Source organism: Exserohilum turcica, assembly GCF_000359705.1.
Source record: "Exserohilum turcica Et28A unplaced genomic scaffold SETTUscaffold_4, whole genome shotgun sequence".
In the NCBI taxonomy this organism is placed as follows: domain Eukaryota; kingdom Fungi; phylum Ascomycota; class Dothideomycetes; order Pleosporales; family Pleosporaceae; genus Exserohilum; species Exserohilum turcicum.
In genome coordinates this window covers 1,632,880-1,644,527 of record NW_007360247.1, presented here as the reverse complement: position 1 = coordinate 1,644,527, position 11,648 = coordinate 1,632,880, and the positions used below count along the sequence as shown (strand labels likewise).

Below are 11,648 nucleotides of genomic sequence, written 5' to 3'. Positions count from 1 at the left end.
CGTGTATGCTATCTTGGCGTGCATGGAACCCCTCAGAACAATGCTCAAGGTCATCTTGGTACTTCGCATGCACATGTAGACGACATGCTCCGGTCCACAAGTACCGACCGCTGGCGAATCAGCAACAGCCAAGGAAAAATTCCAAGGCTTTGCCGTGGAACTCAGCTTCATGGGAAGGCCTCCAGCGTAGTCGTCTCAACGTCATCATCACGGAGGTTGGCGGAAGAACCGGGGTCAGTTTCCGTGCCGAAGTCTGGGTAACGCAGAGGGCTGCAACACCATTGGTGGACATAGAAGCTTCTCCAGATCTGGTGCAGAGCCCTTGTGGAGAAGTAGCTACAACTCAGCCTGCAACATGAGCATCCAAGAAGTTGCCGTGCCAATTTGTGGAGCAAGACGGCTCGTCCAACGGTTGCAACTATCGTTTGTTCGTGTGACCGGTCCGTACGCCGAAACATGGTCGAATTGTCGGTAAGATGCCAATGCACAAGAAGAATGGCAACGACTTGCCTAGACGGGCTTGACAGTAATATTTACGGTCGTTAGTTGGGGTACACAGGCCGGGCTCCAACACATTCTATTACAACTACTACGCTTCTAGCCTGAATCCAATTGGGGCGCATCCTCTTCATCGCTCGATATGGTCGTAAAATGTGACTGAAATGGTGCAGGGCTCGTTGGGTATATGTCTAGCATTTCGATAACAGACGGTCATTATAGCAGTCGTCCGAACAAGGCTTAGGCCTTGCGCTGCTTCTTCGAGGGGGGTTCCTGTGCTGACTTTCGGCCCTTGCCTACCAGGGCGCGAATGTCAACAGGCTCTTCATTATCGTCATCGTCGTCGCTGTCGCCCATGACATCGAAATCGGATAGCTCTTCATCATCTTCATCCTCGTCAAATGTGGCCTCTGTGATCTGTTAGCGCCGATACTAACACGTTCAAACATGCGACATACTGTAGTACTTGATGGCGTTGGGCCACATGTCTTCAGCAAGAATGGTAGCAATCTCGTCACCACCTGGGAAGACCTCAATTTCCTGGTAGTCCTGTGTTTCTTCTTCATCATCATCGTCGTCATCCTCGACCTTTTCTCCTCTTCTGATCTTCTCGAATCTCTCCCTCTCTTCCTTTGTAACCTGTGCGGATTCTTGAGCGCTAACCCATCGGTAGCCCGAAACGAAGGAGAAGATACCAAAGAAGCTCACAGAGGCGTCGGTGGCCGTCTCAATGTTCTGGGCAAGCTTCTTGTATTCAGCCGACTTGGCCTCCTCTTTCATTGCTGCGCCGTTGGCGGTATCAGCACCCAGCTTGGCCCGCATCTGGCCCAGCTTGTATGCCGCGTCAGTCAAACCGCCACTAAGGTCCTTGCCCTTCTTCCAGTGGATTTTGACTGGCTCAGACACAAGGCCCTGCCAGTCTTTGGTCTTGCGATACCAAAACTTCTTCTCCAGCACTTTATCCTCAAAGTATTCGTTTTCCTTGAAGCTGAACTTGAGCGAGAAGCTGCGCGGGGAGCCATTGGGGTTGTTGAGCTCGAAGCGCTCGACTTCAAACGTGTCTAGGTATTCTACAAATAGCTTGGAGTCTGTGGGCTGGATAAAGTTGTCAATTTCGGGAGGCGCTTGCTCAAAGACTAGCGCCCAGAAGTGCGGGATCTTTGCGACAAGGTCGGCGCGCTTCTTGTAGAGGGGGGTATGAAGGGCCTCGGATTTGCGAACTACATGACCGTCAGCATTGCGCCTGTCGTATCGATGGAATCCACAGCATCCAAGCTCTCCGAGAAGCTCAATTCGGATGCTATAAATATCGGAAATGCGCGGCATGTTTGCTGCGTACGAGGCAATGCGACTTACTGGTCTCCAACTCAGCATCCTCGAATTCGTGCTCGAGAGCCGCAAGCTCCTCGAATCGAGCAGACACTTCCTCTGGTGCTGGGCTTCCCATTTTCTTCTTTTCTGAATACAACAAACAACTGAGTTCAGCGTCGAAGCAATCCGCTACTCGAGGCAAAGTGTGGTTGAAGTGTGATCGCCGGCGCGCAAAGCATTTCTCACAAAATTTCCAAGTCGCTGCAGGGATCTATGTCAGCCATCCGGATAAGCCCCACTTTAAAGTGGGGTGAGCCCCCCCGCGTTTTCGCGAATCATCCACTCTGCTCGCACTCGCAAAATGTAAGCAGAACCAAGCCTTGCCGGTGGTCAAGACCACTTTTGTTTAATCGGATATCCGAGGGCGTTGAAATTTCGCAGATAGAGGCTTTGTCTGTTTGCATTGAGTCGTTTGCCTTGACCTAGCGTATTGGAGTCATCCAACTCACCCCGCTGTCTTAGATTCACCGTGGCAGTGCACTGATGCCTTGACCGCAGGCAGGACGCCCATCTACCTTATATAGCACGGATTGTACCGCTTCACTAAGCCCTATATCCTCCACCATCTACTCACCATGGGGGGTCTTGTATTTGCAAATACCTTGACCGAGTCTGGGAAACCCATTACTACGCCCCGATTGCCAGTTGAACTATACAAGGCACTTTGCGCAAAGTACCAGTGCATTCTAGAAACGCTGTTCCAACGGGTTGTCATTCCACGCGATGCTCCAGCTAAGAAAGACTTTGGCGACATTGATTACCTAGTCGAAGGTCTGCGACCGCCAAACAACACAAACGACATCTGGGAAGTGGTACGGCGTGCTCTTAAGGCTGACGCTCATCTACTGCGCGGTGGTTCAGCTTCGTACGCGGTACCCCACCCAGAGACGGTTGGAGCACACGTCCAAGTGGATCTCGAGCTCTCCGTTGGAGACGGAACCCCAGAGAGCGCAGAGTTGTTCGAATGGACGCGTTTCATGAAGGGCGACTCGGATTTGCTGCAGATCATTGGCGTCACACATCGTCCCTTGGGTCTGACCTGTACTGACCAGGGATTGCATGTGCGCGTGCCAGAGGTAGAGCCCTACCACAAGAGAAAAGCCTCTCTGTTCTTGACACGAGACCCGGAGAAGGCCATGGAGTTCTACGGTTTGGATGTCGCCAAGTACTGGGCTGGGTTTGCGGACATGGATGATCTATTCGACTGGGCATGCGGCGGGAGGTTCTTCTCATCCGAAATGTTTGACGGTCGTGTCGAGAAGCACAACGATCGAGCACGCCAAGGGAAGAGGCCCATGTACCGGAAATTTGTGGAAGAGTACATGCCTTCACATGCAGACAAGGGCGCTGGCAATGCTTGGACGCGAGAGCAGGTGCTCGAGGAAGCCATCAAGGTCTTTGGCAAACGAGCCGAATACGATGCCATCATGGAGGAGCATCATGTCAAGACGGCTGAGGAGGAGCTGTGGAAGGAGATCAAGGCCGTGGTGCCGGCCGAGAACAACTCGCTGGCTCTCGCTCTCAAAGGCCTGAGACGCTGGGTTACATTCGACGACGGGCAACCAGTCATTACACCGGAGCCAAACCTAGAGGAGCCGCTGACCTGGTCCAAGTTTGTGTCGCCTGACATCAAGAGCACTGTCCTAGCGTGGGTGCAGGACAACTGGAAAGAAGTCAAATCCCTGGAGAGGGCGCGTGCAAATGCATCCAAGCAGGCCGCGAAAAGTGTCCCAGAACAGGTAGCGCAGCCATGACGAGGGGAGGAGGCTGACGGGGAACCTCGGTTTGTAGCGTAGTCATGGTCCAGAGGTCACGATCATTTCCCCTCGGGCACCCGCTGGCAGCATCAGAGTTTTTTTTTTCTCCGATTCCGTGACGTAAGTGCATGTATCCTAAGCCGGTATTTTCCTCGTGCGGCGGGCCTGGTCAATGTACATGGTGGTCCGATGTGTTTGGCAGTGCAAATTTTCAGTTTTGAAGGGGTAATGAAAAGCAGTTTCGAAGGGGTAATGGAGTCGGTTTCGAAGGGGTAATGGAAGCGCTTAACAGTGGGCCGGGTGCTGGCGTGGGTGGTGGTCGGCCCGATGGGGAAGGCAACGGCCTGGATCACAACCATTTTGCTGCCAGTTCGGAGAAGGACGTTGGCCACGGGCGTCACTGCGCTAGGCCTATCTGCTATCATGCCAAGACATTGGTCGCATTGTGCGAGCAGTCTTCCTGGATGAACGGCGTGTGCGGTGCCGGATTGAGGCCAACCTTTACAGCAGGCAACTGACCCTGTTCTGTCTATTAAGAGTCGAGCAACAAAGCCCCAGCCACCGTGGTGTCGTCTATCATCGCATTGCCCCTCCGGTGACGCAGCCGGAGTTTGCCTTATCTGTGTCCTTGTTGCACTGATAACAACAACAAGAAGAAGAAAAAAATTCCCTGCCGTGGGCATAGGCATCATGGATGGAATCGACGACCAGCAGATGGAGCTCCAACTCCCAGAGTCTCGAGTGTTGATTGTGATCACAGGTACAAAAATAATCATGGCGAAACAGAGCCACTTCAGTGCTGTACTTACTGACTTGAACAGGCGGCACAATATGCATGCGAAAATCGGCAGACGGACTGGTCCCCGCACGAGGCTTCCTAAAAGCTGGTCTGGCACCTAGGCCCGTCTTCAACGACGGGTCCTACCCCGAGCCACTGGAGATTGTGACCGACGACAAGGGCACACGCAAGGCTGTCCAGAGTCTGAGAACGCCCATCAGCACGTATGAACGCCGTGTTCGCTACTGTGTGCTTGAATTCGAGAAACTGCTCGATAGTAGCTCCATCGATTCGACGGGCTGGGACCAGATTGCTCGCACCGTCCAGAGGAACTACCAGCTGTTCGACGGCTTTGTGATATTGCATGGAACAGACTCGCTGGCCTACACGTCGTCTGCGCTAAGCTTCATGTTCCACAATCTGGGCAAGCCCGTCATCTTGACCGGGTCGCAAGCACCCATGATGAACCTGCAGACGGACGCCCAGGACAACCTGCTCAACGCCCTCATCATTGCTGGGCACTTTATGATACCCGAAGTCTGCCTCTTCTTCAACTTCAAGCTCTTCCGCGGCAACCGCGCGACCAAAGTCTCTGCAGAAGACTTTGATGCATTCAGCAGCCCCAATCTTCCACCACTAGCCACCATCTCGTCTACCCGGACCAACGTACTGTGGCACCGGGTCCATCGATCGACCGACCTCAGCCCTTTCACTATTCAAACCAACCTCGACACGGCACACGTGGCTTGTCTGCGTGTGTTCCCCGGCATTACGCCAGCAATGGTGGACGCGGTGCTGCACCTGGACGGACTCAAAGGGCTCGTATTAGAGACCTTTGGGGCAGGCAACACGCCTGGGGGGCCGGACAGCGCCATGACGCGATGCTTGGCAGACGCGGTGAAGAGGGGAATCGTCATTGTCAATGTAACGCAGTGTTTAAGCGGTAGCGTTAGCGCCCTGTACGCTCCCGGGGCTTTCCTAGGTCGAGCCGGAGTCGTGTTTGGCCAGGACCTGACGTCTGAAGCCGCCCTGACCAAGCTGGCATATCTGCTCTCGCTGCCGGATGCCACGCCCGAGGAGGTTGCGAAGCGCATGTCCGTGTCGCTACGTGGCGAGCTGACCGAAACCACACGCACTCACTTTGAGCATCCTTCGCGGAGTGGTGTTCTTACCCCTGAGCTCTCGAGTCTCACGGCTCTCGGCTACGCTATCCAAAAGGGCGACTTGCAAGCAACAAAGGACATCATTCGAGGGGAGCCCCGCTGGCTGCTGAACGATGCGGATTATCAGATGAACAGCCCCGTGGTAAGTGCATTTTCTGTCCAGTCAGCGCTCATTTGGCTATCGGTATGCTCCGCCGTGGCATGCAAGCATCTCTGTCGAGGTGCCAGTGTCTCTGCAGCGTGTGCAAAGAGCCGGTATCGGACGGGGGTTGCAGCACAGCTGGCAAGCTTTCTGAGGCAGGCGACGCGTGTGTGTACATGGCTATCGTAGATAAAGACGTGACACGCCGACGGCACGACACGAGGACAGAGCCAAACAGCGTTACAGCTGCACCCCAGCGCGTCGGCGACAGCACGCACAGCGGCTTATCTCTCAGCTGGTTGCCGCGCTGCATGGGGAAGCGGGAGGTACCTGGAACATGTCTTGTCCATATCATGACGCCGAATTGCGTTCTGTGCTGACCCGTGCATGTAGCATCTAGCGGCGACCAGTCCCAATGTCGACATCCTAAGAGACTTTCTGGCCCAAGGCGCTTCTGTGCATCTTCGAAACCGATCAGGGAATACCCCGCTCTTCTTGGCTGCGGCGGCGGGCTTACCAGATCACGTACAGACATTAATCGATGCTGGAGCCCATCTTCACAGCGACGAGATGAGTGCGGCAAAGCTGCACGCATCGGAGGGCGACGGCAACGCAGACGTCTGGAAGCGCGTGATTGGGTGAGGGCGGCATGCATGCTGAGCAGTGACGACAGTTGATTGTGGCGGCTGTTGGCCTGCAGCCTAGCGATCCGGTTGTCTATTTGATGGGCGTAGGCGAATGCATGGTGGCCATGTTTGAGGCGCCATGGGCTGGCACGTCGTTGTCCCCAGGGTCTGGTGATGCCCGGGATCAGCCCGACGCACGTCTGCAACGTCTTTTGAGCGGCGAGGGGAGGGGGAGGGGGAGCCGACCGTGCAGAAGTGAATCATGGGATTTACGCGACAATATCCCGGGTGGTGCTATCGGGGGATTGCTGATAGTACATACATAGGTAGTATATACTACCTGCGCAGGCGATGCCCAAGACGTTCCCCCTCCCCCTCCCCCTAGCTCAGGCAGGCCGTCAATCCAACGCCCGGGCAGGCGGACGCCTAGCCGGCCGGGCATCAGCAGCAACAAGCAGCAGCAGCAAGGGCTCGCGCTTATGTAGGTCGATAGTGGAATTGCATTTGGGCGGTGCAGACGGTAGGCGGCGGCCATGGGTGTGGGGAAAACAGGTGGCAGCACGCAATCGACTTGCACATAAGCATAGGACAGGCCGGTCCAGGACAAGGAGGGCAGTTGGCAGGGCATTCCCGCTAAGAATGGAGACGTCGGGAGCTTGTTTCAGTAAAAGAAATCTCTGTGCCAAGAACGGACACGCTGAGGTGCCCTTGCCTCTGCGGATGGGCTGGCCCTGGATATTATTACCGTGTTCTGTGCTTTGCGTGTGTGTTGGTGGTGGCCGTGGCAGCATGCGGTTCATGACTCCGGACAAGACAGAAGCACCAGAGCCCGTCTACCCTGCTGGCCCTGTGAACCAAGTCCGGTAGTGGTAGTGCGCATCCCTGCCCCCCGCATCGTATTGAGTCGCGGACGCTGTGCCCCTCTTGTTTGAATCCTGTGCATTTTGCGAGCATGAGCAGCCTCGATGGTGTGGAGCCCACCCCCCTCCCTCCCCCCTTCGTCTATGGATTAGTACAAGTAGTAGTACATCTAGTAGGCGGCCAGGTACCTTGCCGCGGTGATTGCGGTGGTGACGGTGTGGTGTGGTGGCGATGTCTTGCCGGGCATTCGCGTCGCCGTCATACATAGTAGTACCTAGCTGGCCGTGGTGGTGGTGGTGGTGGTGGTGGTGGTGTTGGTGGTGGCCAGCAGTCATCACCACGACAGTCTGACCGAGCCACTCGATCCATGCCATGACAGCAACATATGAAAGTACATCCAGCCATCCATCCATCCATAGTACGTACATGGCCTTGTATCGAGTAATGCGGCAACGTGCTGCAGCCATGGCCAGGCAGGGCCTGCGGTGCTGAGTCCCTGGCCGCGGTCAGATGGTCGCCATGTTAAGCGGAGCCTATTCGCCCTTGCAGGTGGACTATTAGGTAAGTCTTTTCCCAGCAACGCAAATGACGAGGGCCCCAACTGGCCTCCCAAGGTCATACGAGAGCGGCTTGTTTTCGAGCTTCTCCTGCTTCTCCGGCTGCCGACGAGAACCGCTGCTCTCTGGTCCCAGTCTCTTTCTTGCGACAAGGCACCGTTGCGCGCCCCCTCGTGTGTCGACGTCAAAGGCACTGGCATCGGGCCGCCATCTGAACCTTACAAACGTCCTCGACTAGCTCCAGCCATACCCTGCATAACCCGACTCACGTGTACGCTTCTCGATTGCACTATCAAAGGCTTGACCCGTCCGTGTGTGTGTCGGGGGAGAGAGAGAGTCTGTGTGTGCGTGTGTGTGTAAGAGAAAGAGAGAGAGCGTGTGTGTATGTGCGTGCTGGCCCATTGCTTTCTCTCCCTCGTTCCTTCCCTCCCTCCCCTCCCTCTCCGCGCCAGACTAGACGCCCTCCTCCTCGTCCTCCTCGTCCTCCCCGTCTCCCCTTGGACAGGAAAAAAAACCTTATCTCGCCTTCACCCGCCGCCGCCGCCCTGCTTCCCCGAGAAAATTCCCCAGGTGACGAACCGTCGGGATCCTCGCGCCCTGACGTGGGTTGATTTGCTGCCTACTATATCCGCAAACTATCGCCTTCCGAAAGTCGGCTCTCTCTTTCTCTCTGTCAGTCAGTCTCTCCCTCGCAGTAGCATCGCCCCAAACTCTCCCCGACGCCGGCATCCTTTCCCACACCAGCCCCCGCCGCCCCCCGGGTACTCACATCCACCGACACACGAATGCAAAGGACCGTCGTTACCATCAACAGCAATGGCCGCCAGGCCGCGAGCTTCATTCGCGTGGCCGCCGCATTAGGCTGGCAGGTGCGGGCGCAGATGCGCGACCTGAACGGAATAGTCGCCCGCGAGCTCGCCGAGCTCGACAACGTCACCGTCTTCATCGGCGCGCTCGAGGACAAGAAATTTCTCGACGACCTGTTCCGCAGTGCGCAGTGCGCCTTCATCAATACCACGCACTGGGGAGACGAGGTTGCCATTGGCCGAGCGCTAGCCGATGCCGCAAAAAAGGCCTGCATCCAACACTACATCTACTCGAGCATGCCCGACCACTCCGTCTTTGGCCACGGCTGGAAAGCCCTGCCCATGTGGGCGCCCAAATTCACCGTCGAGCAGTATGTCCGCCAGATTGGCCTGCCTGCGACGTTTGTCTATTGCGGCATTTACCACAACAATTTTACCGGCCTCGATTTCCCGCTATTTTGCATGCAGCATCAGTATGACGGCAGCTTTGTGTGGCAGGCTCCCTTTCACCCAGACCAGCCACTCCCGTGGCTGGACTCGGAGCACGATGTAGGCCCAGCCATTTTCCAACTATTTAAGGAAGGTCCACGCAAGTGGAACGGCAAGCGGTAAGCGTCTTCTGCATCTGCGTATCTCGGTCCACATTGTACGGCCGTTCCCCACAATGGCTCGATCAGCTGCCTCAGCATCGCAAGTCGCAATTGTCAAATTTTTTTTGCCTTGGTCCCTGTGCGCGCTGCCACGGCGAAGTCACATGCGCGCGCGCGAGACGATGCATTGCTTTGACGACCCTTTACTGACACGACCCTAGGGTGCCTCTGGCCTTTGCCTCGATGACGCCCAAGGAGGTCTGCAAGGCCTTCAGTACTGGTCTTCGGAGGCCAGTCCGCTACAAGCGGGGCCCCATAATGATCAACGTTCCCACACCCGCAGGCTACCGGGAGCATCTTGCCGCCCTCGAGTACACGCTGGGCGAGCGAGGCGCACCCTACTTTGGTCCTGATCTCGAACCCGACGTCCCTACCGCCGCTCTATCGCTATGGGAAGGAAACCGCTCCATGGAAGAGTACGCCCAGGAGGTCTTCCCGGTGGAGGAGGCCGCCAACGGCCTCACTTGGATGGAAGAGGTAGAGACGCCTAGGAGAGAGATTGAGATCGACTTTGAACAAATCAATTGCTGACGACGCACTTCACTCTTCCAGGGCGAGTATTTCCAGCAGTCCGATATTGTCCTGGCTTCGAGCGACCACCATAACCAGGCGAGGCTCTAAATTCCTTCGGTTCGGCATGGCCCCTAGTTCAATTGGCGTAGGATGGGTTGCATCTCAACGGCGTCTGACCTCTCTCCTCTTTCCTTTGGAGTTACCTGGTAGAAAAGCGGTGAAAGTCTGGCTACGGGATGCCTGACACACGAGTTCCGGTGTCCACGTCAGGCCGTCTTTCCATTACAAGTGCTTTTTTCTTGTCGCTGGAGCATGGTGTTTGGGTTGCCTTTTTCAGCATGGTCGGATGCACTGCACTCTTGTTTATGCGGCGGTGATCTGCATTCCAAAAAAGTTATTCTTTCCTTTATTTTAATCAGCTATTTGACGAGACACTTTTGTTCATAAGCTTAGTTGCGTTGGGATGGTGGAACTTTTGGTAGGCTTCACATATAGCAGCTCCTGCGGTTAGCATTACACAATAGACATTTGTTATGTGACGGATTCCGGCAAGATTGCGTTATCAGAGCACGTCTGGGGTCAGGGGTGCGCATGGTGAGACATGTGCTGATGGGAAAAGCGCCATTTGGTGGGCGCATTGCGGAGTAGTGCTGACATAAGCAATATCGAATTTCTTTGAAGCTGAATCCCACCGTCCCATGCCCGACTCCGCACGCCAATGTCCGCCGCCATACCGTGCACGCGGGCTACAGCCCAGCGTCTCGCCTTCCGATCAATAAGATGCAAACGATATGCAAGCACCGAGACAGTTGCTGTCGATGCAGCCCCTGCCACGCCTCTGCCACCCGCCAAGCGTGAACCACCACCACCACCCCCACGAGAAGACCTCAGCCAGCGTCTGCACCGAGCATTATACCCAGAGTACTATGGAGAGGATGGCCGGCCCATCGATGGGGCATCTAGGGTGCACACGCGACGCAAGCAACCGTCAAAGCCCATCAGTGCCAAGTGGGAGGCTGTGATGAAACAGAAGACCGTGAACCGTGAATTGAGTAGGCAGCCTGAGGCAATTGCACATGCACGCAAGCAGCAATGCTAATCTCCCCACAGGCCACCGATTCGGCGTTCCCGTCTTCAAGCAACCAGCCCGCAACATCAAGAAAACCTGTCCTAACCCTGTCGCAACCGTGACGGCTTCGCAAATAAGCCAGCTCGACCCAACTGGCGCACGAACCCGTCTCTTCGCAAAGGACAACCCAGAATGCGCGCGTGTCGGCGATATCCTGCTTGTCCGCCAACGCAGTGGCGATCCATTTGCCGGAGTCTGCATCAACATTCGCCGCCGAGGTGCCGATACCGCCATCCTCTTGCGTGGCCAATTGACCCGCGTCGGCGTGGAAATGTGGTATAAGATCTACAGCCCGCTTGTAGAGGGCATCGAGGTGGTCCAGAGGGCGGCAAAGAGAGCACGACGCGCCAGGCTGACGTACATGAGGACCGTCAAGCACGACCGAGGCAGCGTGGAGAACGTGGTCCGCATGTACCTGCGGCAGAAGGCTGCATTGGGCACGGCCGAGGGCCAGAAGAAAAAGGGCGCTGGGGCCGCGGCTGCGGCCATGGGTGGAAAGAAGAAGCCAGGCAGGGGCAAGAAGAGGTAGATATCATGACATGGCATCTGGCTGTGGCAAAGCATGCTGCAAACTGTACACCATGTACAATATCATACGAGCAAATGTCAAAGACAGGTTCAAGTGCAGCGTAACTCGACGTTGGAAACAGGTGAATTAACAAGGAGAAAAAGTGTCTCTTAGGAAATGGTATCAATGCCTGTAAACGACGAGAGAAGAACAAAAAGGGTATGCCTCGACTCCATTCCATCTTTACAGTCTCTCATCTTCAACCCGCTGACTCTCCCCATTTCCCCTT

At 55.7% G+C, this 11,648-nt stretch overlaps 5 protein-coding genes across 5 annotated transcripts; 4 read left to right on the top strand and 1 right to left on the bottom strand.

Moving 5' to 3' along the window:
- Nucleotides 1–616: 616 nt before the first annotated feature.
- Nucleotides 617–1,945, bottom strand: SETTUDRAFT_119129 (uncharacterized protein; the record flags this gene model as incomplete). Its single annotated transcript, XM_008030314.1, has 3 exons — nucleotides 617–908; nucleotides 957–1,718; nucleotides 1,855–1,945. The coding sequence occupies 3 exons, from the start codon at nucleotides 1,943–1,945 to the stop codon at nucleotides 739–741; spliced, it is 1,023 nt and encodes a 340-aa protein (XP_008028505.1). The 3' UTR covers nucleotides 617–738.
- Nucleotides 1,946–1,974: 29 nt separating this feature from the next.
- SETTUDRAFT_164391 (uncharacterized protein) lies at nucleotides 1,975–3,711 on the top strand. The gene is made up of 2 exons (XM_008030313.1): nucleotides 1,975–2,263; nucleotides 2,319–3,711. Exon 2 carries the CDS (start codon nucleotides 2,445–2,447, stop codon nucleotides 3,621–3,623), a length of 1,179 nt encoding a protein of 392 aa, XP_008028504.1. The 5' UTR covers nucleotides 1,975–2,263; nucleotides 2,319–2,444; the 3' UTR covers nucleotides 3,624–3,711.
- Nucleotides 3,712–4,316: 605 nt separating this feature from the next.
- Nucleotides 4,317–6,351, top strand: SETTUDRAFT_93256 (uncharacterized protein; the record flags this gene model as incomplete). Its single annotated transcript, XM_008030312.1, has 3 exons — nucleotides 4,317–4,386; nucleotides 4,448–5,709; nucleotides 6,103–6,351. The coding sequence occupies 3 exons, from the start codon at nucleotides 4,317–4,319 to the stop codon at nucleotides 6,349–6,351; spliced, it is 1,581 nt and encodes a 526-aa protein (XP_008028503.1).
- Nucleotides 6,352–8,538: 2,187 nt separating this feature from the next.
- SETTUDRAFT_92742 (uncharacterized protein) lies at nucleotides 8,539–9,740 on the top strand (the record flags this gene model as incomplete). Its single annotated transcript, XM_008030311.1, has 2 exons — nucleotides 8,539–9,167; nucleotides 9,371–9,740. The coding sequence occupies 2 exons, from the start codon at nucleotides 8,539–8,541 to the stop codon at nucleotides 9,738–9,740; spliced, it is 999 nt and encodes a 332-aa protein (XP_008028502.1).
- A 700-nt stretch (nucleotides 9,741–10,440) lies between these two features.
- On the top strand, nucleotides 10,441–11,380 carry SETTUDRAFT_21470 (uncharacterized protein; the record flags this gene model as incomplete). The annotated part of the gene is made up of 2 exons (XM_008029828.1): nucleotides 10,441–10,774; nucleotides 10,833–11,380. The coding sequence occupies 2 exons, from the start codon at nucleotides 10,441–10,443 to the stop codon at nucleotides 11,378–11,380; spliced, it is 882 nt and encodes a 293-aa protein (XP_008028019.1).
- Between the last annotated feature and the right edge of the window lie 268 nt (nucleotides 11,381–11,648).

Excerpts from the sequence above, each read along its gene's own strand:
- SETTUDRAFT_164391 (XM_008030313.1), top strand. The coding sequence starts at position 2,445 with ATGGGGGGTCTTGTATTTGCAAATACCTTGACCGAGTCTGGGAAACCC.